Source organism: Mesoplodon bidens (assembly GCF_964165515.1).
Source record: "Mesoplodon bidens genome assembly, chromosome: 3".
NCBI lineage: Eukaryota > Metazoa > Chordata > Mammalia > Artiodactyla > Ziphiidae > Mesoplodon > Mesoplodon bidens.
This window is the reverse complement of record NC_138178.1, coordinates 138026097-138046657: the sequence shown is the minus strand read 5'-3', so window position 1 is coordinate 138046657 and position 20561 is coordinate 138026097. Positions and strand designations below refer to the sequence as shown.

The 20561-nt window shown below is 36.2% G+C and overlaps 1 protein-coding gene across 2 annotated transcripts in view; it reads right to left on the bottom strand.

Annotated features, from left to right (window-relative positions):
- Window positions 1–88: 88 nt before the first annotated feature.
- MNAT1 (MNAT1 component of CDK activating kinase) overlaps window positions 89–20561 on the bottom strand; it is a 220246-nt gene continuing 199773 nt past the window's right edge. Inside the window, exon 8 of one of the 2 annotated variants that reach the window (XM_081230286.1) lies at window positions 89–3423. In XM_081230286.1, the coding sequence (XP_081086412.1) occupies window positions 3411–3423 (13 nt within the window). In that variant the 3' untranslated portion in view covers window positions 89–3410. Of the gene's footprint in view, window positions 3424–5073; window positions 5535–20561 lie in introns of those variants that run through there. The other variant, XM_081230283.1, reaches the window with a different exon arrangement.

Sequence of the window (20561 nt, the reverse complement as noted above, 5' to 3'; positions counted from 1 at the left end):
CAGCAGAGTTGAGTAGTTGCAACACAGATGGGATATGATTCTCATCACTTCATACTGCTGCTCAGCACACTACAAACCACAGTAACACTGTTATAAGTCAACAACATTTTGAGTGCCATGTGTATTGCCAAGCTATAACATTTTATTTTACTGTTACCAGTATGTATCCCTCATTCCAAAATAAGAAAAGTGGCCATTCATGTTGTTGTGCTTTTAAGGCACAGTAGAGTGTGAATTTTTTTGACATTGAATTAGATGACAAAGCATCCATACCTGAGCTAAAGTACAACATACTTTGACATTTCTCAAAGAAGTACTCATCACAGTATTTCCAACTCACAGGCAAGCAACTGTCAGAAAATTAGATATTTAAACTGGAAGTTCATGGCAGAATTTCTTCACAAAATGAAAGTGAGGCTACAACCAAAGTAAGTCTCCAAGTGACTCTTTTGTTAAGCCAAACAAGGAAAACCATTTACTGTCGGTGAGTAATTGTGTTTGAAAGCAGCAGTCTAAGAAATGTGTCTGGAGAAAGCAAACTCATCTAGGACTGTTGGCCTTTTGGCAAGGACAGTTGCTCAGAGTTGAGAACATTGGGAGCACCATCAATAGTCAAAAAGGTAATGTGTCCAAGTAGTTCTTTACTCTTGATGAGTTGATAGACATTACTAATACTGCTCAGTTTTTGTTTATTTGAGGCATCAATTCTGACTTTGAAGTTACTGAAGAATTAGCCTCTATGAATACTCTGCACGGAACAACTACTGGTGAATACTTTCAAAGAAACTGAGAAAACTAATTCTGTAAAACCTGAAGTAGAATCTGATGTGTTATAACTGATGATGGTTAAAAAGAAAAGTGTCAGGTAGAAAAAGCTCTAGTTGGAAAAATTTACAAAGCTTATGAAAATGCACAGTGTTTAAAACCTATAGTTATTCACTATATTATTCACCAGCAAGTACATTGCAGCAAATATTTGAATCTATCATGTGTTAGTGAACCAGTAATGTCAATGATAAACTTCATTTGCTTTCATGGACTTTAACCATCCTCAAAGTTCTTGAATTTTGTCAGAAATTGAAGCTGAATTTCTTCAGCTTAACCTAAGTTTTATTTGCTTAGCAATTGTAAGGTATGACTGCAATTTTTTGGGTTCATGGACAAGACTGAAATTTTTCTTAAGAAGAACCAATCTTAAACACTTCTAAAACACTGAGTGTCTTTGGAAATTAGTTTTTGCTAAAGACTTGATAATATTTCTCAAAGATATCAACCTACAATTAAAAGGCAAACATAACTTTAATGTGAAACATACTGCAGTAGTCTGAAATGACTACAACTGTACATTTCTCATGCTATCAAAAATTAAAACAAGAAACAAGATTTTCATTCTCATAAATTAGCAGTGGATGTATTTTCTGAGTTCAGCATTCTTGGAACCTTGGTGCAAATGCAAAGGAAATTTCCATATTTCAAAATCCATTTAACTGCAATTGAACTTCCATCTGATCTTCAATTGGAAGTGATTAATGTGTTATTGTAATGACATGCTAAAAGGCAAATACCAAGAGATTAAGAATCTCATAGTTTTACAGATGCCTTCCGAGTGATGTATATGTTCAGTTAAAATCACATGTTCTAGAATTTGGCAGTATCTGTCTGAAAAGACTTTTTAAAAGATGAAATGTGTAAAATCTCATTACATATAACCATCAACATGTGATCAATTAAAATTCATTTTGATGATAGGAACACTTAGAACCCCAATCAAAGGAAAGGTAATTCTCCAAAAAGCCCTACAAACAATGTACTCAGTTATATTTTGAAGTCCATTAATTTAAAAAATTGTGCCAATTTATTGTATCTCTTGTATCTACATAATGGCCTCAGTTTTGTCTCTTGGCCCACAGAGCCTAAAATATTTACTCTCTGGTCCTACAGAAAAAGTTTGAGGACCCCTAATCTAAGTCATTAATTACAAACTCAAATGCCTTCAGAAGCTAGGTAATATAAATAGATGACGGCAATAAATGGTAAGAAGTATAGGGAAGTAATGAATTGAAGCCTTTATCCCTTATCGAAAGACACTTAAAATGGTTTTGGAGTTCAACCCAACCTATCCTACGCAAAACCTTGAGGGCTAATTCAGCCAGGGATTGCTAGTTTGGGACTTCTAATTTTCTTCCTCTCCCTCCCCTCCAAGTGTATGTAGGTCAAGGGTCAGCAAACTTTCTGTAAAGGGTCATTTAATATTTTAGGCTTTCTAAGCTATAAGGTCTCTGCTGCCTCTCAACTCTGCCATAGTAGTCCAAAAGCAGCCATAGACAATACATAAACACATACATATTCAAAAAAAAAACTATGAACACTGAAATTTTAATTTCATATGCTTTTCACATGTTAAAAAGTATATTATTCCTTTGGCTTTTTCCAACCTTAAAAATATACAGACACCAACCTTAACTCATGGAGCATACAAAAAAAGGAAGCCCCTGGATTTGGCCAGGGGTCTACAGTTTGCCTTCTCCCGATCTACGTGAAGGTAATTAATTTGCAAGTAGGCATAAGAACTTTTTTCCTAGTACTGTATTGATACATCCATGTGCTAGGCTATAAATATTAAGTGTGGGTGCAAATGATCTTATTCATATGTAAAGTGGTAAGATCCATTTAGTCACCCCTTAATTAGAAAAAATATGCAATATATAATTGTAAAGAAAACAGAATTACTTAAATGCTTCTATTAACACACTTTAACCTCTCCTTTTTCCCTCAGAGTGGATAAGTGAACATGTGATTATTTCATTATTTAAATTTGGCTCACCCTAAACTTTGTGATGTGATACCTAGTAACTGAACTCTTGGTTAATCCACTAGAAAATGGCAGCTAGAACACTCATTAGATAGAATTTTTTAATTTTGTTAACTTTTTGACAAGTTTTCTGCCACTTTAATTAGATTTTGAAATGATTATTCCAAACCACCTGCTGACAGCCTAAAGGTAACTTCTAAGAGAAGCTTAAATCAAATATTTATTGAAAGAAAATGCTTCCTAATTACCATGTAAATGTATTCAATCCATTAATATCTGCTTAAAAGGGAGTGCAGTTAGCAGTCAAATCCTGTTCTACATAATGAATTCCTCAGGACTTCTCTCAAGGATATCAACACCGTTATTTAGTTGATGTCACTTATATCCCATATAAGAACTAGATACCTGATCCGTAAAATTTCCTGGAAGTCTTAAGAAGTTTGACTACTCAGATTTGGTTTTGTACAGCTGTTGTTTATAAGTTTGACAGTTATCTCTAGAACATGGACTCTGCAGTTTAACCACTTGGGTTCAAATCCAAACTCTTCTCCTTTTAAGATGTATTGACCTTTGGTAGGTTGCTGAACCTCTCCATGCCTTAGCATCTCCACCTGTTAAAATGGGGAAATAATATTAGCACTGTTACAAGGATTAGACAATTCATAAAGCATGAAGTACGGTGCTTGGCATATAGGTTAATGCTCAGTAGTTGTTTCTGTGCTACTGTTATAAAATATTAAAAGACTTATTAAATTCATGTAGATGAAAAGACTTGTACAGCCTTTTGTCTCTGAGAGAGGAAATCACTGGGAGGATTGGGGATAATTTCATCAATGTAGAATATTTGTTACCTAGTGAATTGTTGCCATTAGGTTATCTTTCACCATTCCCTTTGATCTAATAGGGTCAGTTAACTTCTAAATCCAGCCTATTGAACAAAGTATGGCCATAGTAAGGGCAAAATAATTACAAACATATCTGGGTGGTGGAATTTAACTGATTTGCCAAATCAGGTGCAGGCAATTTCCACAATAATAAGGTAGGCTCAAAAAAAAGTTTTGAAAGCCTTTGAAATGTTTTGTTAATAATTAGTTCCTTCCATTTAAATACATCATACAAGGTACTGAGAATAAATAATAGTGTTTCTTTTTTAAAGACTGGATACCTTACTTTGGCAGCTGAGTACAGAAAATCCCTAACCACAAGTCCAACGTTCTCACTATTCTTTGAACAGATTTATGTATTGTACTTAAAATGCTAGTCCTCTATTGGGGAAAACTAATAGATATGAGAAATAGGATGCAGACTAGTAGAGTTATAGATAGAATTAGACTTGGATAAAAAACTTTTGTTCTAATTTTGGCTTTTTACTAACTTGTGTATATGATCTTGGCCTACTCAATTATTCAATGCCTTGGTTTTCTCAATTATCAAAGATAGTTAGAAGTGTTATAAAGATGAAGATGTACTCCTGAAATTAATACCTACTTAGTCAAATAAGATGGAGCTGTTACATATGGATATTCCACCCTAATATAACCCACAAATCTTGTTTCACATAACTTTCCACTGTAACTGTTGTAATGGAGATTTAATAGAAAATCCTTTAATTTCCTTGAGAAACAATGTCCCATACCCAGTTGTCTAGGTAACAGACTCATACAAGGTTGAGATGCTACAAATATATATCCTATCCACATCCAAACTCTTTAAGCAACATTCTGGGTATACTAAAAGCCTTTGAAGTTTCAACAGAAACTACCAGAGTGTGCAATTTACTCATAGGGAAATTTCATTTAAAATATATTCATTCCAGTCTCCAAGGTTTCATCATAAAATGAGCTCACATTGAGGTGAAAGGTGCCTTTTAAGTATTAAATTTTATTAACTTACTTCTTTGAATTTGTCACTAAAGCAGGTTAGTACTCTGCTCTGGTTTAGCCTAAGTGAGGCTCACAGCTGGGAACTATATAACACATTGATCAAGGTTCGTCTCACTTTCCACTGCTCAAAACAGGCACTGAGTCCTTAATGTTGAGAGAGTGACATTATCACAGGTCAAGTTTTACTTGCCACAACCTGTTGGTAGAAGGAAATATATCCACTTGTCTGGACTAGTATTAAGAAGACATTGGGGAAAAAATGGAACATTTTATGAGAAGAAATAACAGACTTGGATATTAACACTAAATGTCGTATTCAAAATGGCATTTTTAATGTGTGTTCAAGTAAAACACTGTAATAAGAGAAAAACCACAAAACAGTATAAAGTCTAGCTTTATTTTTTAAAAGATTTTACAAGTCTGTCAACCTCAAACATACACAGGTGAATTATTCATAGCTTCCATTAGATGAGGCTTACAGCTTCAATCCCTCTCAGAAAAATATAAGTAAAAAATAAATCTTTTTCACAAATATTTAACCACTATATTACTCAGCTTAGTTCTGAAATTTGCTCTCTATAAATACTTTAACACAGCTGCTAGTGGTAATACTGTTGCTGTAAAGCTGCAAATGGCTATAATTTTACAAGTCTGCTTTACTTTTGCTAGCTCCCTGGTTCGGCTCCAGGGTCCAAATCTTATAGAGGAGAAATAAAGGTTAACTGGGCTGCCAGAAAAGCCCACTGAATGCATCCTGTAGTGCTCTGTGACAAGCCAGAGAAGAAGTATAGCCTCCAGCAAGGTCCTGTGGAGAGGCAGCTCTGACATGGTTTAAATACCTAAAACAAAACAAAAAGTGTACCATTGATATAGAAAGCACATATAAATTGGTAACACTTTAAAAAGCAATAGTAAAACTATTCAAATGTTAAAGAAGAATTCTAAGGCTGAAATGTTCAGACTTTATAAATGCATTATTTCCTTTTAAAAGGAAACATACCAACTCTAAACTATAAAGCGAATTACATTAAGATCTAAAAACAGCTCTGAAGGAGGTTTCAAAAATAATACTTGTTTTTAAAATGCTCCCTATTCCCAATTTTCAGAACTAATTTATTTTGCTGGCTCTTGTTCGGGTACCTAACTGCCGCTCTCCTTCCTGGCATACTCTTAATAAATAAATGCACATCATAATACTATTGTATTACTAAATTTTACATAAATATGTTCTGAAGAAAATACATAAACAAGTGATAATGGGGAGAGAACATACTAGTTACTTCAAAATTACTTCAATATTACAAAAATATATTGTCTCCCTCCTTACAGGAAAGGAAACCTTAGAAAATTACATCCAAGCAATCTCTAAAACTGAGCCTGGGTTCAAAAGAATGTCCCAATTAGTAAATACAGAAGAGTCTTTTGAGTCAATCTTAAAAGACTGTAACAGACACTATTATTCTTCAATTACACACATGTTACTTAGCAATTAAAACTTTCTACCTTGATAAAGGTACACAAACAGCCCTAAAAAATGGGATAATCCTGGCCAAAGAGGGACAACTTCTTAGCATGACTACCAGCACTGTCAGAAAACAAGTATTTCCAGCTTTGCTTTAATGCCTAGTTTAAGAAACCACATTGTTTCTTCAGGCCTCAGGAAGTAAAGGAGCTTCATCCACCTAAGAATTACAGGTATAGCAAATGAATAAATCAGGTACCAGAACATTTTAATAACTTGGAAACTTTTCTATTCATTCATTCAGACTTCCTGTGTGTCAAAGTCTTGATGCATGAGCAACTTATTATTTCTAACATAATAAGTCTGTTTTTCATTTGTATCCATGTTTAATAAGCTCGTGTGATTAAAAAATATATGGCAATACAAGAGGCCAAATAGAAAAAGTGGTCAGAGTAAGACACAGCATAAGCTCCTGCAATTGGCTATAATTTATTCACACTGCCACAAATCAAGGTGTTAATTCTTTGCTTCTCTGCCAAGGGTGAAAGGGGAAAGTGAAAGGAGAAAGGAAATGAATATTTATTGAGCAACAATCTCCAAACTTTTTGATAGTATATTTATAGCAGTAAAAATATTTGAGCGTGCAGCTCCAAAACTTGTATACTTGTTCATAAGTTACATAAAGTATTTATATATTATATACTATTATATAGTATATACACATAATATATTAATATTGTAAGTATATTATAAAATATATATAATATATAATTTGAAACATTTAAAGGATGAAACTAAAATGTTTAAATAAAAGTTCTAATATTTTCTCCCTACATCCCATCTTACATATCCTGGTGGGATGCATCTCACTTTGGAGACTACTGTTTTTTTTTTTTTTTTTTTTTAAGTTTATTTATTCATTTTTTTAATTAGTTTCTGCTTTATAACAAAGTGAATCAGTCATACATATACATCTGTTCCCACATCCCTTCCCTCATGCATCTCCCTCCCTCCCACCCTCCCCATCCCACCCCTCCAGGCGGTCACAAAGCACCGAGCTGATCTCCCTGTGCTCTGCGGCTGCTTCCCACTATCTATCTACCTGACGTTTGGTAGTGTATACACGTCCATGCCTCTCTTTCGCCTTGTCACAGCCCACCCTTCCCCCTCCCCATATCCTCAAGTCCATTCTCAAGTAGGTCTGCGTCTTCATTCCCGTTTTGCCCCTAGGTTCTTCATGACATTTTTTTTTTAAATTCCGTATATATGTGTTAGCATACGGTATTTGTCTTTCTCTTTCTGTCTAACTTCACTCTGTATGACAGACTCTAGGTCTATCCACCTCATTACAAATAGCTCAGTTTCGTTTCTTTTTATGGCTGAGTAATATTCCATTGTATATATGTGCCACATCTTCTTTATCCATTCATCCGATGATGGACACTTAGGTTGTTTCCAGCTCCGGGCTATTGTGAATAGAGCTGCAATGAACATTTTGGTACATGTCTCTTTTTGAATTATGGTTTTCTCAGGGTATATGCCCAGTAGTGGGATTGCTGGGTCATATGGTAGTTCTATTTGTAGTTTTTTAAGGAACCTCCATACCGTTCTCCATAGTGGCTGTACCAATTCACATTCCCACCAGCAGTGCAAGAGTGTTCCCTTTTCTCCACACCCTCTCCAGCATTTATTGTTTCTAGATTTCTCTTTTTTTTTTTTAATTAGTTTCTGCTTTATAACAAAGTGAATCAGTCATACATATACATCTGTTCCCACATCCCTTCCCTCATGCATCTCCCTCCCTCCCACCCTTCCCATCCCACCCCTCCAGGCGGTCACAAAGCACCGAGCTGATCTCCCTGTGCTCTGCGGCTGCTTCCCACTATCTATCTACCTTACGTTTGGTAGTGTATATATGTCCATGCCTCTCTTTCGCTTTGTCACAGCTTACCCTTCCCCCTCCCCATATCCTCAAGTCCATTCTCAAGTAGGTCTGTGTCTTTATTCTCGTTTTGCCCCTAGGTTCTTCATGACATTTTTTTTTTAAATTCCGTATATATGTGTTAGCATACGGTATTTGTCTTTCTCTTTCTGACTAACTTCACTCTGTATGACAGACTCTAGGTCTATCCACCTCATTACAAATAGCTCAGTTTCGTTTCTTTTTATGGCTGAGTAATATTCCATTGTATATATGTGCCACATCTTCTTTATCCATTCATCCGATGATGGACACTTAGGTTGTTTCCAGCTCCGGGCTATTGTGAATAGAGCTGCAATGAACATTTTGGTACATGTCTCTTTTGGAATTATGGTTTTCTCAGGGTATATGCCCAGTAGTGGGATTGCTGGGTCATATGGTAGTTCTATTTGTAGTTTTTTAAGGAACCTCCATACCGTTCTCCATAGTGGCTGTACCAATTCACATTCCCACCAGCAGTGCAAGAGTGTTCCCTTTTCTCCACACCCTCTCCAGCATTTATTGTTTCTAGATTCCTTGATGATGGCCATTCTGACTGGTGTGAGATGATATCTCACTGTTTTTAAACAGTTGTTGTCAAACTCTTAATACAACCTTGGGTGTCACAGGATTTAAATAGGGATTCACCAAACCTAACACATGGCCACAAAGGTATCTGCTTATTACCTCCCAGGATAAAATAAAATGTCCACTGTTAAGACTATGATGCATGAGAAATGAGGTAAGTGTTAAATCACCTCAGAAAGTCTAAAAATTAATCTGGAACAGCATAAAATCAATTCTCTTCATTGAGAATTCAGTAACTATCACACAAATAAATGAGTAATATTTTTATAGGTATCTTGAAAATGAAAATGTTCCATTCCTGACACAAGTTTCCAGCTAAGTTTTATCCACACCCCAGATAGTGTTGTATCACCCTTTCCTCTTTCCTCAGACCCTCAAAAGCACAGTCTTAGCTCCAATGGCTCTTTACTCATGGCAAAATTCAAGTACCACAGTAGAATGTGTCAACCTTACAAAGCCAACTATCATAAATGAGAACTGGTTTTCATAACTGAATACAAACCACTGTGCAACTAGCTGTTTTAATTCATCACATTTTGGTATAACTTGCTTCTGGGAAAGTTGAGTCATACCATCTCTGGCTTGGCAATTCAAGCATAAACTTGCAGTGTACATACAGCTTTTTATATGTTATCCTGAGAAACCTGAAACAGCTGCACTGCTGGCAGGAAAACACAGGACCACCAGTAAAATATCCAAAACAGTTGCATCTTTTAATTTATGACTGTGCACTGTTTCCATAAAGAGTATATAAAACAGTTCAACTTTTTATAGGTAAAATGTAATAAACAGTCATACTTATTGATGTCATAAATGTGTTTTTAAAAGTTTATTTAAAATGATTAGTGTTTGAAAACAGTATTTCTTGAATACAGTCATAATCTAGAGCAATGAGCAAATATTTTAAAATTTGAGTTATTAATGCTAATTTGTAGATTCTCACTGCCAACATCAAGTCCATTAAAATTTCTTTGCGTAGCATTGAAAAAAATGCATTTCCCTTCTAGCAATCACTTACATTAAACATATTTGTAAGTGTGATTCTTTAAAGACCTGCTTATTTACATTACTGTTTTTGATCTCTAGGGCTGCACAAAACAGTTATTATTAAATATTTCAACCTATTTTCACCATGGCAATCTACATTAATTTCAATTTAAAAAAATAAAACAGGTCATTCTTGTTATTCAACTGTGGGCTTTTATTTTCTAAGTATCTTAACATTCTTAAACCCTTTAATTATTGTGGTATACCAAAGTATTTTGAAGGATCTGCAACACTGAAACCACACAATGAGAATTTAGTGTTTTGCCTACTTTTTCACATTAATCCACATCTGTGTTGATTTAATTCTTTCATGACCATTACAAGTACATCACTGAATAGGATTCCTGGGGTTTCTGGCAGAGGTCAGTATCATTTCATGTACACCTTTATACAACAGAATAAGGAAGAAGTCTTAGCCAAATTTATTTCCAAAAGTCAAGCTCAGTTGGATTTTGGAGCCTGGAGGTAATTGCTCTGACTCTTTAGCCAATCCCAGGACAGAATTTCTGTTTTTCATGGGTTTATTTTAAATACCTGTAAATCTTACAAGCAGAAACCAGGAAAGAAAAAAAAAGAGCTTTGCTTATTTTGGTACCTATACCTTATTTTTACTGAAAGCAGACTAAACTCAAAGATTTAAAAATCATACCTTTGATTATTTTCTTAAATAAGGCTAAAAAAAGAGTATGTTTTCAAAAGCATGTCTAAGATAATTCCTGTACAAAGGGCATCTTATGCCCTAATTTATACTACGTCTAAAGGTGCCTTCCTTTGCCATTACCCATCAAAATCTCTTTCAAGCAGACTTTGGAGAAGGAGGAGGAAAAGGAGGGAATGGATCCTGAGAGGGGAGTAAAGGATTAAGCATAAGAAAACCACACTTGAAAGCCTGTTCCTGAACTTTGATTTCCTACACTGTCATTTTCTTCTGTTACATTTAGCAGCTTTTGCTCCCAAAGAAGGTGGTATAATTTACACTTAGCTTCAGAAAGACTCCATTTTCTCAGTTCTTTAACATAAGAGAGTTCCTCTGAAATTACTCTTTTACTATTTCCCTTCCTTTAAAAGCCCTATATTGACCATATGGCTGCAGTTTTGGACTCAGCTCATTTTAGTGCTATGTAACAATTCTTTGAGTTCTCAGCTAGGGGCAGAGGGCAGGGGTTGTCACTCAGAACCAAGAGGCAGCACTCTTCCCCTCCAGTCATAACCTCCTCATGAAAACCCTTGAAATGCTTTTGGCTCCAGAGAATCAAAGAATCTCAGAATTTAAACTGAAATGAAAACGTGAAGTTCATATTAGTTTCCTCCACCTCAAATTACCAGGCCCTATGGAGAGTTTAAAAATTAAAAAAAAGTCCAACTTTTTAACTCCATTGAGTTATAAACTTGGACTGGTTCAAACTAAGAAAGGGAATGAACTCTAGAGACTAAGACTTTCTTTTTACAAGGTGGCCCACTTTTTAAAGTCTGCATTTAAAGCCATCATGCGTTGAAAAGACCAGTTCCAAGTAGTTCTGCCTCCCAGCCTGCAAAATTCAAACCTAAGTACCATTAAGAGAGATCAGCTAACACATCTCAGCTGTCAAGACCAAGAGCTCTTATAAGAAATTCAGCCAAAGCTATAAAAGATTTACCTTAACAACCTGAAGTCTGTCTCAAGATTTAAAAACAATCAGAGCAATGATGTGCTCAGACAATTATCACTAAAATGCAGAAGCGTTCTAAAAAACTGAGGTTAGTGCTCAGGTGTCCTAATCCAATCACAATGTCAGAATAACAGATAAACTGTCTACATAGAGAAATTGATAACCATATATTCTAACATAAATGAGGAAAAGCGCTACAAGTCAGAATTACTGTCCATAATTCTGAGGGCAGTTTGGTCATAAAAATACATGGCTTCATGAACTCCAACCAAAAATATAACAAATTACACAAACAGTCATGATGCTACTCTTCACTTTATTATCTAGCCAGCAACTTGAATAAACTACTTATAAAAGCTGATTTCAGACTTACACTAACATAATTGGTAATCAAATGACCAATTATTCCAGACATTTAGACCATCTGAACAACAAAGCTCAGATTTGGAAATTAAAAGCCACATTGTGCCAAAGTAAGAGATAATTACAGATTGCTCAGATAAGTCTTTCTGAATTATAACTGAAGCAAACTGTACAATTTATTACTATCAAAGAACACACCAGGAATTTTAGGTCAAGATAGCTATTACTGAAAGTTAATGTAACTACATAGTGAAAGGAATACTTTCTTGATTTGAGTGTGAATTACTGAACACACAGACGACATAGCCCATTCTGGTTTGTCTAATGTAATGTTTTACTATGAATTCCATGCTAGTAACAGATGTAAGCCGGATGTTTCATCACATCTTTATAAAGGAAGAATGAGTAATTTTTCCCCAAGTGTGGGACAGGTAAAATGCAAAAATTCATATGTATGCAGCTCATTCATTTTTCAAAAAATAAAAAAAAAATTACTCAGTATCTACTATTTGCCAGGTATTGAAGCTACTCTCAGAATAAAACAGACAGAAAAGACTCCAGGCTCTCATGGAACTTGTAATTCAGTAGGGGGGAAAAAAAAAGATGTTAATAAATATCATGAAAGAGAAAGTCAGGGCTCTATGGGTGTGGATAAAAAGGGAAACCAACATGAGCAAGTTTAGAAAAGGCCTTCCTAAGGAAATGACAGTTAAGCTTAGATCCAAAGGATGAGGAAGAGTTAGCAAGGCAAGAGGAGTACAGCAATGGTCTAGCAAAGGGAAGGACTTAGGTAAAGCAGTAAGGAGCCACAGCGCATACTAGAATACAGGGAAAAGGTCACTCCAGCTCAGGATGAGGCTAGTGATACAGGCAGAAAGTATCCAAAAGAAGGCCTTATAGGAATGTTAAGAAATTTTATTCAAAGGGCAATGGGAAGCAACTAAAAATTTGTCAGGAACCTGGTAATTTAAATAGGCTAGTTTGGCTGCACAGTGGATTAGAGAAGCAGAAGTTGATTATAGAGACACTCCGTATGAGAATGTTTCTCTATTCCAGGCTTGAGACAATGGTTCCTGGACTAGGGTGGTGGCAGTGGAAATAAAGTACTAGTTCAAGAGATATTTAAGGACTAACTGAATATGGGGGAAGGGGAGGGAAGGAGGAAGTATTGTCAAGCTCAACTTCCAGCTACCTAGTCAGGTATAACAGAAAAGATGCCCTCACAGAGACAATGGAAAACTGGAGGAGGAGAAGCAAATTGGGGTGGGACAAGAGAAAAGGGAAAGATCATGAGTTTAATTTTGGACTTGAGTCTGAAGCGCTTATATAAGAAATACATGAGTTGAGATGCAGAATGGTAGCTGGATATATGCACCAAGTGCTAAGAATAAAATTATGGAATGAACGTAATTTGGAAGTTATCAGTATTTAGATGGTATTTGAAACCATAAGAGTAGATGCTTAATATTTAGGGAGAGGAGACAGAATGAGAAGGGAGAAAGGACTAAGGCAGAGACCTAGAGAACTACAATGTATAATCGTATGACAAAAGAAGCTGTGGTGGTTAATTTTATGCATCAACATAAAATTATGTTGAATAAGCCACAGGACACCCAGATATCTGGTTTATCATTACTCTGTGTGTGTATCTGAGTGTCTGTAAGGGTGTTTCTGGAAAAGATTAGCATTTGAATTGATGAACTCAGTAAAGCAGAGGGCCTTCCCCAGTGTGGGTGGGTATTATCTAATCTGTTGAGAACCTGAGATTAACAAAAAGGTGGAGGAAAGTTTAATTCACTCTGCCTGACTCTTTAAACTGGAACACTGATCTCTTGTCCTTGGTGCTCCAGACTGGCATCTAGACTTGGACTAGCATCTACACCATTGGTTCTGTCTCAGGCCTTTGAAATGCACCACTGGTTTTCCCAGCTCTCCAGCTTGTAGACAGCAGGTCATGGGACTTTTCAGCCTCCATAACTGCATGAGCCAATACCTTATAATTTCCTTCCTTCCTTCCTCCCTTCCTCCCTCCCTTCCTTCCTTCCTCCCTTCCTTCCTCCCTCCCTCCCCCTTCCCTTCCTTTCTCCCTCCCTCCCTTCCCCCTTCCCTTCCTTACTCCCTTGCTCCCCCCTTCCCTCCCTCCCTCCCCTCCCTTCCTTCCTTGCTTGCCTTCCTCCCTCCCTCCCTCCCTCCCTTTCCTTCCTTCCCTCCCTTCCTCCCTTCCCTCCTTTCCTCCATCTCTCCCCTTCCTTCCCTCCCTTCCTCCCTCCCTTCCTCTATTTCTCCTAATGGTTCCGTTTCTCGGGACAATCCTAACACATAAGTTAACATATTTTAAAGTGAAGGGTGTATTCAGGTATGGTTAATGCTGCCATCCCCTGCCAATATCTCATACACTCTCTTCCCCTAGACTTGCACAGGAGGTAGATGCAAGGGAGGTATAAGCCACTTGGAAAAGAGTTAGAACCTGCTACTTGTGCCTCTCCCCTTCTTGTAATTTTAGGGTGGTAATAATAGCAGACAGGGACAGAAAACCTATTAGACTTCTCCGTCGAGGGGTTCCAAGGGGCCTATTCCTAGTATTGGGTGGGCCAAAAAGTTCGTTCGGGTTTTCCGTAACATGTTATGGAAAAACCTGAACGAACTTTTTGGCCAACCCAATACTTATAGCAGTAGTGTTTCTTACAGTAAAAGAACAAAAGAAACAACCCAAGTGTCCATTGACAGGAGAATGGACAAATTATTATTACTTATACAGTAGAATATTATACAGCAGTAAAAACAAAGGAGCTACAGCTACATGCACGCATGTATCAACATTAGGGAATCTCACAAACAATGCTGAGAAAACAAAAACTACAAACAAGATATATATATATGATCAAACTGTAAAGAAAAGCAAGGAAATGATAATCACCATATTCAGGGTGAGTGAATCTCTGATGTTAGGTGGAACCACAGTAGGGGTAAGAGAAATGCACACAGGTAGTTTCAACAGCATTGGTTATGCTCCACCTCATACGTTAATAAGTAGAATTCAAAATACAGGACTTGAAGTAGTAGAGGAGGGAGAAGCAATGAGAATGGAAACAATTTAGCAACTGTTTTATTACTACTCTTTATAAAGTACATATACTATATATTTTCTATGTATGAAATATTTCATTAAAAAAAGAGTAGTGCACAAAATATAGTCACAACCACAGCTGCCATTAATCCAGTCAACAATCTGCATGGAAACACTAAACCATTCCTAGTTGACCTTGATTTCACCAAATATTACTACTTATAGCTACTTTTATTCCATTTGTAATAATTCATGTTAATTATAATAATTCATCTTGAAGTATATTTAATACTAAAACATGTTACATTCATATTGTTCTTTCTACTGTTTTAGTAGACTCCCTCCTGGTTTCCATGCAAAGTCAATAACTAATTTAAGATGAGAAAAGTTAGTAAAATCAGATTTATCAGCAAAGAACTCTTTGAAGATTACACATCTAAACAGCAGGGCTAAGTACTGATCAGTGGTTAAAAAGCTGATCTACTAAAGCAGCAAAAACAAAGTGATGGATGAAATCAGTTAACTGGTCAATGAAGCCTCAGCCAAAGCCCTGATAAACTGGAATTTTTTCCTACGATAATGCTGCAAATTTCTATTTCTTTATTAGCATGAAACATACTGAGCTCTCTGGGGCTAGTAATAAGGCTAAGAGCCTAGATGAAGAAACCAAATTCAATTCCTCTCCCCATCCAATGGTAGTTGGGTAAGCACCCTGTTAAGGTTGAAGAAGGAAAACTCTCCCCCTTGGCATGGTCTCCTAATGACTACAGACTCTAAATTAAATATACACCACCCCAGTCTTCTCCCCTGTACCATTTCCCACTTTGTCCCTGTGCCACATAAATATATAAAGACATAATGGTTTAGTAGAAATGACAAAGATTTTAGAAACAGATGCATTTGGGTTTGAATCCCTCCTTGGACAATTACTAACATTATGATTTAGAAAGTTATTTTATTTTTCAAACTTCAGCTTTTTTCTCTGTAAAAGGGAGATAATAATACCTCATACTATTTTTTAGAAGATTAAATTAAAAAATATACAAGTAAAGCATATGGCACAGAAGAGACATTTGATAAAGTATAGTGTCCCTGTCCAAACTACATGTTCTCTCTCTTTTTTAAACATCTTTATCAGAGTATAATTGCTTTAAACAATGGTGTGTTAGTTTCTGCTTTAAAACAAAGTGAATCAGCTATACATATACATATATCCCCATATCTCCTCCCTCTTGTGTCTCCCTCCCACCCTCCCTATCCCACCCCTCTAGGTGGTCACAAAGCACCAAACTGATCTCCCTGTACGTATTCTCTTTGACACTATTAATACAAAGTATGCTTTCATAAGGAATAGGCTTTTCATAGCCCAAATTTCCAAAGTCCTTTACCTTTTACTAATTAGTATGTACTTCTCCTTTCCAACTCTGTGACCTTCATCTACTCCCACATCTATTCCAATAATAATGTTGCCCTCTCTCTTCCCCCTTTCATTATACCCCAATTATGAAGATCCGAGTGAAGGTTTCGTTTTTGCTTTTTTAAATTAGACAAATTAGAGTACTGCTTGTTCATCTTTTATCACAGGGTAACAGAGTAACCCAAGGACGCCAATACCTACATGTTAAAAGTGGGAAAAATTTACATACATACATATACAACGTATATAATACATTTATATATTCACATATACGTGCAGATCTATACTTCATAAATCCTATGCACACCCTAGAATATTTTATTTCAAAAGTTAAACTGCTACATTATTTCCACTCTCACTACCTTTTCTTCCTTTTATTCTTCATATCCTGTGTTTTAACTCTCACTCCTATGAACTGACCCTTTCTCTGTCCTTGTCCTCCTCAACATCTTCCACTCTCTCTACACCTGGAGACAGCCTCCAGCTGTGAAATGCTCTTAGCCTGTGGCTTCCATAAAAATGCCTATAATTTGGACCATACTCCTAACTGCTTTGACACATGATTCCCCAAATTTCTCTTCTTCCACCTGCTTCCTAATTTACTAGTTTTCTTTTCGGCTTACTTCCTCTTCTCCAATTCTTGACTCCATCTCTGAAATGGATTCATTCACCACCACCTTCATTCACTACCTCTGTTCTACTAAACCCTATAACGCTATCCTTTGCCCCTTTTGCCCTTCTTTCTGTTTGGGTGGCCCTTTGCGCTTGACTGTCTCACTTGCACTATAAATTTAATATTTTCATAACTGAACTCATCTTCCTTTACAAACCTACCCCTCTGTGTCTCTTATTTCTCTTAATAGTTTCAATGTACTCTTAAGGTCATTTTGGAATCCTCTTTCCCCTGCATACCAATGAGAAATCTACATCACAGTATCTCTCTACAAACATCTATTTACCTCACACATCATCTTCATTGCCAATATTATTACCTTATTTCAGCTCCTTATTACCTCTTCTGGACTACTGCTAATAGTCTCTTAACTGAGCTCCCTATTTCCAGTATGGTCTCTCCATTCCAACCTATTCATGGTTACCAAATTACTCTTCCTAGGGCAAAGCTCTGCATCGCTCTCACACAAACAGACGTTCATAGGCTCCCTGCTGTGTGTAGAATGAAGTCAAAATTCCTTAGCCTACCATTCAAGGACTACTGCACTTGATTCCAACCTACCTTTCCAAACACATTTCCCATTAATCATCTCCACATACCCTGAACTTAAGTCAAAGTCAACCATGAGGTTTTCAGTTATTCCCTATGAAAGCCTCATCACTACTCACTCCATACCTTTGTTTAGGCTGTTTCATTATCTTGGAATGACCTCATCATTGCCTGTCTTCCAAAGCCATGGTTCAAATGTCAACCCCTCAATTATGAACAGAAACATGAAAAGCTTCCCTATGCAACACAGAAATGTTATATATACTGTTAACAATAAAATAAAATAAAATAAAATAAAATAAAATAAAATAAATAACTAAGTTTAAAAGCAAGAAAACTCTCAGGTGCCAGAAATTATAGACAAACGCAAAGTCAGAGCATGAGCGGAGGCCGAAGTTCAGGGAAGTGATGGGTACCAGTGATTCGACACCCATATAGGGACAGAAGATAGGTTGCAGCCCTGTCAGAGGTAGGAAGCTGGAACTAGGCTTGGCTCCCTGCATATAACCTGGAGCTACAAAATGCTGTCCATCCCATTTGTAAAACAACTTGTAGGAAAATTTTGTTCACTGGCCTGGGACAGTCACAAGAAAGTCTAGGGGCATTGGTAGAAAAGAAAACATACGAAATTATAATAGCCAAGTCTACTCCCCCACCAGGAAATTAAGAATAGCAATTGTTCCAGATTCAGTGAAGCCAATAGGACCTTGGCAGAAGCAAACATGAATCTCTATATCAGCATGCCTTCACAATCCAAGGCTCATGGGAAAGCAACTCCCACTAAAAAGGGTTCATAGTTAAAAAAAAGAAAGAAGAAGAAGAAGAAATGAACCTCACTTATAAAACGAGTCAGAAGACACAAACAACCAATGGCAGGACTAACACTCAGACCCATAGATAAGACAATCTGAAAGAAACTTTTAAAAGAAGTATATTTCATGTCAAAAGAGATGAAGAAAGAAATAGATGCCATAAGGCAAGAAAAATACAAAAAAAACAGACATTTTCTTTAAAAAAAAATCCAACAGCAATATTTGGAACAAAAACATCAATGGACAGGTTAAGCAGTTGATTATCCACAGACAGTGAGAAAATGAGTAAATTAGAAGACACGTGTGGAAAACACAAAGAATTTAGCAGGGCTTAAAAAGATAGAAAATGTGGGGCTTCCCTGGTGGCGCTGTGGTTGAGAGTCCACCTGCCAATGCAGGGGACACAGGTTCGTGGCCTGGTCTGAGAAGATCCCACATGCTGTGGAGCGGCTGGGCCCATGAGCCATGGCCACTGAGCCTGTGCGTCCGGAGCCTGTGCTCCGCAATCGGAGAGGCCACAACAGTGAGAGGCCCGTGTATCGCAACAAAACAAAACAAAACAAAACAAAAAGATGGAAAATGTGAAAGAAGCACTAAAGGAGATACTGCAGCAAGGTGGAAATTAAATCCCAATGGGCAGAACAGGATACAAGGAGCAAAGATGAGCCAAAAACACTATCACCACCACCACAAAATGGTATTAAAAGAAGGGGAAGTCTAAGGTTAAAACATTCTAAAGCCTTTGTTTTGTTCAAAAGGAAGAAAGATGTTACCTTTAGACCTCTGAAAAATAACATTTGTTAATTCCAGGTGGCAGAATTATATTTCTTTATTAGATTATTCTCTCTGTACTTCTCTATGTTTAAAATATTTAACAACATTTTTAGATGCCACTTCTTCTGGATTGCCCAGGTAGAATTATTTCTTCCTCCTCTGACTTTGCACGCACTTTACCTCTCTGGTAAGTATCATGGCTTTTTATAAATGTTATACATTCCCTGTTAGATAAGTTTCTTGACAGCAAGATAAATATCTACTCACTAAACAGCCATTGCTTAAAAAAAATCCTAATTTGTAAGTAGAAGGTATAGAATTTTTTAAACTAAATCAACTCTTGTTAAGGATCTAAAGAATGGCCATGAAAATAGATGTCAAGTAAAAATATACAGGACATGAAAAGAGTTACCACCACAAATTATGAGCTATGGAGGAAGTGGCAGAGGACTGAATGGAAGACAGGCTGTGTACATCAGTCACTGAGGAAGACAGGAAGATTTCCTGGAAATTAGAAGATGTCTACAATAATGAAAGAGATGGGCATAATGTATAAATATGTAGAGTGTAAAATGACATTATTTAAAATAAAAATATTCATATTTTTGTAAATAGGTGTATTTGAAAATTGTTTTGAGATTTTATCATGCTCTGTCTCATAAGCTGAACTCTCAATGTGTTAACCAATTTTATACTCAAAGATATATACTATAATGGAGTATAGCTATAAATGCAAAGAAAAACCAGAAATTCAAACAGAAGTAGACACACCCAAAGCTAGATATTTTGTAATATATTTATTTTTCCATTCAAAGCACCTTCTCAAAAGCTCTATTTCATACACTGGAATCTGAATCATGTCGATAACTTAGATAAATCTCTAAAGCAAACAATAACAAGCAGAGACAAAGTCAAGTGGATAAAATAACTGGTGTTTTTCCTTAATTATGGAAAATTCTATTTTCCAGCAAGTAAAAACAGGTTCATAAAATATCTACTCAAGGGACCAGTGACTATAAGCAGTAAAATCTGAAAAAGCTCCAAGAGTTCTGGTTTAATGCATAACAATTTCAAGTTTTTAAGAAACATTTTTAATACTTAAGCCCACAGAAAACTTGTACTCTCTTCCAAAAGCAAAACCACAGCATCACTTTGGGAAAAAAAAAATCTATGCCCATTATCATAAGTAATGTGCTAATGCAATCAATTTTTACCAAAAATGAAGTTTTTCTGGAATAGAATGCCTTAATAGACTAATCAGTCAGTGGGTTAAATACCATTTGGACCAAAAACTTCATGTGTAAAGAAAATATTTTCCTCTTATTTAAAAAATTATAGCCTTATTTTCAGTATTCTGATTTGTTTCCAGACTACATTTTTTAGCAATGCGTTATGCCTTTGCACATGCTGGTATATTTTAAATAAAAACACATTTTAATCAGTTACATATGACATTTTGAAAATAAGTTTTTACAGTTTAATTTTACAGAACCTGCTTTAATACA